Consider the following 7500-nt stretch of genomic DNA (forward strand, 5'->3'; position numbering starts at 1 on the left):
CACTCACACAAACACACACTCGCTCACAAACACATAGAAAACGCTTTATGCCATTATGCAAATCCACCTCAAACACACACATTCTCTCTCACACACACACTCGCTCACAAACACACTCATTAACTCACAAACACACATTGGTTCACGTACACACACATACACACACTCGCTCACAAATATTCAATTACACTCACTCACACAAACACACACTCGCTCACAAATACTCACACTTACTAAATCACAAACACACATTCGTTCACAAACACACACTCGCTCACAAACACATAGAAAACGCTTTATGCCATTATGCAAATCCACCTCAAACACACACATTCTCTCTCACACACACACTCGCTCACAAACACACTCATTAACTCACAAACACACATTGGTTCACGAACACACACATACACACACTCGCTCACAAACACACACTCGCTCACAAATATTCAATTACACTCACTCACACAAACACACACTCGCTCAAAAACACTCACACTTACTAAATCACAAACACACATTCGTTCACAAACACACATTCGTTCACAAACACACACTCGCTCACAAACACACTCGCTCACAAACACTCACTCACACAAACACACACTCTCACACTTGCTCACAAACACTCACTTACACTCACACAAACACACACTTGCTTACAAACACACACTCGCTCACAAACACTTACTTACACTCACACAAACACACACTCTCACACTTGCTCACAAACACTCACTTACACTCACACAAACACACACTCGCTTACAAACACACACTCGCTCACAAACACTCACTTACACTCACACAAACACACACTCACTCACAAACACTCACACTCACACAAACACACACTCTCACACTTGCTCACAAACACTCACTTACACTCACACAAACACACACTCTCACACGTTCACAAACACTCACTTACACTCACACAAACACACACTCGCTTACAAACGTTCACACACTCGCTCACAAATACCCAATTACACTTACTCACACAAACACACACACTCGCTCACAAACACTCACTCACACAAACACACACACTCACACTTGCTCACAAACACACACTCACACAAACACACACACTCACACAAACACACTCGCTCACAAACACACACTCGCTCACAAACACACTCATTAACTCACAAACACACATTGGTTCACGAACACACACATACACACACTCGCTCACAAACACACAATCGCTCACAAATATTCAATTACACTCACTCACACAAACACACACTCGCTCAAAAACACTCACACTTACTAAATCACAAACACACATTCGTTCACAAACACACACTCGCTCACAAATACTCAATTACACTTACTCACACAAACACACACTCACACTTGCTCACAAACACACACTCACACACACACACACAATCACTCACAAACACACACACTCACACAAACACACACTCACTTACAAACACATTCGCTCACAAACACAAACTCGCTCACAAACACTCACTCACACAAACACACACACTCGCTCACAAACACATACTCACTCACAAACATACACACACTCGCTCACAAATACTCATTTACACTCACTCACCCAAACACTCACACTTGCTCACAAACACACAGTTGCTCACAAACACACACTTGCTCACAAACACTCACTTACACTCACACAAACACACTCTCACACTTGCTCACAAACACTCACTTACACTCACACAAACACACACTCGCTTACAAACACACACTCGCTCACAAACACTCACTTACACTCACACAAACACACACTCGCTTACAAACACACACTCGCTCACACAAACACACACACTCACACAAACACACACTCACTTACAAACACATTCGCTCACAAACACAAACTCGCTCACAAACACTCACTCACACTTACTAACTCACAAACACATTCGTTCACAAACACACACTCGCTCACAAATACTCAATTACACTCACTCACACAAACACACACTCACACTTGCTCACAAACACTCACTCGCTCACAAACACATACTCACATACAAACATACACACACTTGCTCACAAATACTCATTTACACTCACTCACTCACACAAACACTCACACTTGCTCACAACCACTCACTCACACTTACTAACTCACAAACACACACACTCAAACTTGCTCACAAACACTCACTCACACTCACTCACTCACAAACACACACACTCAAACTTGCTCACAAACACTCACTCACACTCACTCACTCACAAACACACACACTCAAACTTGCTCACAAACACTCACTCACACTTACTAACTCACAAACACATTCGTTTACAAACACACTCGCTCACAAACACACACTCGCTCACAAATACTTAATTACACTTACTCACACAAACACTCACACTTGCTCACAAACACACACTCACACAAACACACACTCGCAAACACACACTCGCTCACAGATACTCAATTACACTTACTCACACAAACACACACACTCGCTCACAAACACTCACTCACACTTACACAAACACATGCGCACACACAGTTTAAGACAGTGAAACTCTTGGTTGTGATGATCGTTACTCATCGGGTTTCTCAGTAAATGAGTGAAAAGCTGAAGTGAAATACAGTGACGCATCAGCGTGTCCCGGCAGAGCTGTGACGTCATCCGCTTGCATCAGAGATCAGCTGCTTCTTCAAACCAAACAGCATTAATGCATGAAGTCCAGAGCCCTACATAGAATAACTTATAGTACATGTATAACAGTCAGTGACACATCAGTATACTGAAGCATTTCTACATTCGTATGACTTCACTTCCTGTTTCGATTTTAACTGTCAACAGAACATTTATTTATGCATTTATTTTTTATGCATATATATATGCATATACAGCCCTAATATATATATAGTTTCCATAAAAGATAATGTATAATTATATGTAATTTTATCATATACAGATTTTTTTTAGTGTTTATGTTTCTATCTAGCTTCATTTTTATTTCAGTTTTTAGTAACTTTAGTACTATAACTTAAACTTATTTTATTTCAGTTAGTTGCCAAGGCAGCATTTCTAATTTTTTTAGTTCTTTTTTTTCTAATTTTATTTTACATTTTTTAAAAAGATTTGAATGTAATTTTTTTTATTTTATTTCAGCTTAAATTCAGTAAAAGACTATTTTTAATAGTTTTAGTTAACAATAACAACACTGATCATATGTTGAAATAAATCACTTCTACACGAGAGCCGAAGGGAATGTCTGCAGAACGATGATGTCAGATTCATCAGGAAGTTACTGAAATCAAAAGAACAGCAAATAATGTAATGTCTGAATGTCTAGACGAATATCTGACTTTTGAGTTTGAACATGTTTGAGTTGCATGATTCTGTTACTGTCCGTCTCACCTGAAGTCTCTCTATACTGTACATACTGTATGATCTCATAAAGGCTTAAAAAATAAATGAGTTTGACTGATTGCTCTGTTTGTCAGATGGTTTCACGGTAAGATCACGCGTGAGCAGGCGGAGCGGCTGCTGTATCCGCCGGAGACGGGGCTGTTCCTGGCGCGCGAGAGCACTAATTACCCCGGAGACTACACGCTGTGTGTGAGCTGCGACGGCAAGGTGGAGCACTACCGCATCATCTATCACAGCGGGAAACTGTCCATCGACGAGGAGGAGTACTTCGACAACCTCATGCAGCTGGTGGAGGTGTGTGTGTGTGTGTGTGCGAGCGTGTGTGAGTGTGTGTGAGTGCGAGTGTGAGTGTGTGTGAGTGCGAGTGTGAGTGTGTGTGAGTGCGAGTGTGAGTGTGTGTGAGTGCGAGTGTGAGTGTGTGTGAGTGCGAGTGTGAGTGTGTGTGAGTGCGAGTGTGAGTGTGTGTGAGTGCGAGTGTGAGTGTGTGTGAGTGCGAGTGTGAGTGTGTGTGAGTGCGAGTGTGAGTGTGTGTGAGTGCGAGTGTGAGTGTGTGTGAGTGCGAGTGTGAGTGTGTGTGAGTGCGAGTGTGAGTGTGTGTGAGTGCGAGTGTGAGTGTGTGTGAGTGCGAGTGTGAGTGTGTGTGAGTGCGAGTGTGAGTGTGTGTGAGTGCGAGTGTGAGTGTGTGTGAGTGCGAGTGTGAGTGTGTGTGAGTGCGAGTGTGAGTGTGTGTGAGTGCGAGTGTGAGTGTGTGTGAGTGCGAGTGTGAGTGTGTGTGAGTGCGAGTGTGAGTGTGTGTGAGTGCGAGTGTGAGTGTGTGTGAGTGCGAGTGTGAGTGTGTGTGAGTGCGAGTGTGAGTGTGTGTGAGTGCGAGTGTGAGTGTGTGTGAGTGCGAGTGTGAGTGTGTGTGAGTGCGAGTGTGAGTGTGTGTGAGTGCGAGTGTGAGTGTGTGTGAGTGCGAGTGTGAGTGTGTGTGAGTGCGAGTGTGAGTGTGTGTGAGTGCGAGTGTGAGTGTGTGTGAGTGCGAGTGTGAGTGTGTGTGAGTGCGAGTGTGAGTGTGTGTGAGTGCGAGTGTGAGTGTGTGTGAGTGCGAGTGTGAGTGTGTGTGAGTGCGAGTGTGAGTGTGTGTGAGTGCGAGTGTGAGTGTGTGTGAGTGCGAGTGTGAGTGTGTGTGAGTGCGAGTGTGAGTGTGTGTGAGTGCGAGTGTGAGTGTGTGTGAGTGCGAGTGTGAGTGTGTGTGAGTGCGAGTGTGAGTGTGTGTGAGTGCGAGTGTGAGTGTGTGTGAGTGCGAGTGTGAGTGTGTGTGAGTGCGAGTGTGAGTGTGTGTGAGTGCGAGTGTGAGTGTGTGTGAGTGCGAGTGTGAGTGTGTGTGAGTGCGAGTGTGAGTGTGTGTGAGTGCGAGTGTGAGTGTGTGTGAGTGCGAGTGTGAGTGTGTGTGAGTGCGAGTGTGAGTGTGTGTGAGTGCGAGTGTGAGTGTGTGTGAGTGCGAGTGTGAGTGTGTGTGAGTGCGAGTGTGAGTGTGTGTGAGTGCGAGTGTGAGTGTGTGTGAGTGCGAGTGTGAGTGTGTGTGAGTGCGAGTGTGAGTGTGTGTGAGTGCGAGTGTGAGTGTGTGTGAGTGCGAGTGTGAGTGTGTGTGAGTGCGAGTGTGAGTGTGTGTGAGTGCGAGTGTGTGTGTGTGAGTGCGTGTGCGTGTGAGTGTGTGTGAGTGCGAGTGTGTGTGTGTGTGTGTCTGTGTGTGAGTTTTTGAGTGCGTGCAAGTGTGTTTGTGTGTGAGTTTGTGAGTGTGTGTGTCTTGAGGCATCCCTCACATTCTCTAGTCTTGTTTCTCATTCTCGTCCCGTTTCTCTCGATGGCGTGTCATAACAAGCTGCTCATGAATCAATGTCACACACACATCTTGTGAAACGACTGTAAACAAGAACAGACCTGAGTGTGTGTGTGTGTGTTTGCTCTTGAATGTGATTTAAGAGTTTTTTTCTGCCCTCTAGTGGCTCCTGTGTTTCTGTGAAACTCAAATGATCATCTAAACAAGTTTATGATGAAGAGAATTATTCTGTGCTGCAGATATTAAAGCAGATTAGTGATCATGATCTAGACATGTCCAGTTAGAAATGGTTTTCATTTTGCATTTCAATGAATAACAAAAGAGCAAAATTAAAAAATATATATTTAACTGTGTGTTTGTGTGTGTGTGTGTGTGCGCGTGTGTGTGTGTGTGTGTGTGTGTGTTCGCAGTGTGTGTCTGTGTGTGTGTTTGCAGCATTACACCAAAGATGCTGATGGTCTTTGCACGCGACTCATTAAACCCAAGCTGATGGAGGGGACGGTTGCAGCACAGGACGAGTTCTCCAGGAGTGAGTGTCTCATTGTGTCTCATAGCAGTGTTTATTTACTATTATAGATTTGTTTATATTCTGAAGTAGTTTTTAATTGATACTTTCCGGTTTCAATTGAATTCTAGTTATAATTTTGTTTTGTGCTTTTGTCAATTTTTTTAGTTTTTGTTTATGAGATATTACTATATACAAAAGCAGTGTTAAGTCGCTGGGGTATATTTGTAGCAATAGCCAACAATACATTGTATGGGTCAAAATTATAGATTTCTCTTTTATGCCAAAAATCATTAGGATATTAAGTAAAGATCATGTTCCATGAAGATATATGTAAGTTTCCTACCGTAAATATATCAAAACTTAATATTTGATTAGTAATATGCATTGCTAAGAACTTAATTTGAATGAGTGCGTATGTGTGCGTGCGCGTGAGTGTGTGAGTGCGTGCGCGTGTGCGTGTGAGTGTGTGTGAGTGCGAGTGTGTGTGTGTGTGTGTCTGTGTGTGAGTTTTTGAGTGCGTGCAAGTGTGTTTGTGTGTGAGTTTGTGAGTGTGTGTGTCTTGAGGCATCCCTCACATTCTCTAGTCTTGTTTCTCATTCTCGTCCCGTTTCTCTCGATGGCGTGTCATAACAAGCTGCTCATGAATCAATGTCACACACACATCTTGTGAAACGACTGTAAACAAGAACAGACCTGAGTGTGTGTGTGTGTGTTTGCTCTTGAATGTGATTTAAGAGTTTTTTTCTGCCCTCTAGTGGCTCCTGTGTTTCTGTGAAACTCAAATGATCATCTAAACAAGTTTATGATGAAGAGAATTATTCTGTGCTGCAGATATTAAAGCAGATTAGTGATCATGATCTAGACATGTCCAGTTAGAAACGGTTTTCATTTTGCATTTCAATGAATAACAAAAGAGCAAAATTAAAAAATATATATTTAACTGTGTGTTTGTGTGTGTGTGTGTGTGTGTGTGTGCGCGTGTGTGTGTGTGTCTGTGTGTGTGTTTGCAGCATTACACCAAAGATGCTGATGGTCTTTGCACGCGACTCATTAAACCCAAGCTGATGGAGGGGACGGTTGCAGCACAGGACGAGTTCTCCAGGAGTGAGTGTCTCATTGTGTCTCATAGCAGTGTTTATTTACTATTATAGATTTGTTTATATTCTGAAGTAGTTTTTAATTGATACTTTCCGGTTTCAATTGAATTCTAGTTATAATTTTGTTTTGTGCTTTTGTCAATTTTTTTAGTTTTTGTTTATGAGATATTACTATATACAAAAGCAGTGTTAAGTCGCTGGGGTATATTTGTAGCAATAGCCAACAATACATTGTATGGGTCAAAATTATAGATTTCTCTTTTATGCCAAAAATCATTAGGATATTAAGTAAAGATCATGTTCCATGAAGATATATGTAAGTTTCCTACCGTAAATATATCAAAACTTAATATTTGATTAGTAATATGCATTGCTAAGAACTTCATTTGAACAACTTTAAAGATGATTTTCTCAATATTTAGATTTTTTTGCACCCTCAGATTCCAGATTTTCAAATATTGTCCTATCCTAACAAACCATACATCAATGGAAATATTATTTATTCAGCTTTCAGATGACGAAAAATTGACCCTTATGACTGGTTTTGTGCTCCAGGGTCACATTTACGTTTAATTTAATAATAATTCATTATTTATAACTCATTAGTTGAGTTTTAGCTTTGATTCAGTTGGTTAGTTTTTATTTATTTCCAGTTAATTATTTTATTTTAGTATTATTTACATACCA

General features: G+C 41.8%; 1 protein-coding gene across 1 annotated transcript in view; it reads left to right on the plus strand.

Moving 5' to 3' along the window:
- LOC107681020 (tyrosine-protein kinase CSK-like) overlaps positions 1 to 7500 on the plus strand; it is a 40322-nt gene that overhangs the window by 23697 nt on the left and 9125 nt on the right. The window contains exons 5-6 of the mRNA XM_016477135.1: positions 3461 to 3680; positions 5644 to 5737. Of these exons, the coding sequence (XP_016332621.1) occupies positions 3461 to 3680; positions 5644 to 5737 (314 nt within the window). The remainder of the gene's footprint in view (positions 1 to 3460; positions 3681 to 5643; positions 5738 to 7500) is intronic.

This window comes from Sinocyclocheilus anshuiensis, unplaced genomic scaffold (genome assembly GCF_001515605.1).
Source record: "Sinocyclocheilus anshuiensis isolate Anshui unplaced genomic scaffold, SAMN03320099.WGS_v1.1 scaffold1182, whole genome shotgun sequence".
Taxonomy (NCBI): Eukaryota; Metazoa; Chordata; class Actinopteri; order Cypriniformes; family Cyprinidae; genus Sinocyclocheilus; species Sinocyclocheilus anshuiensis.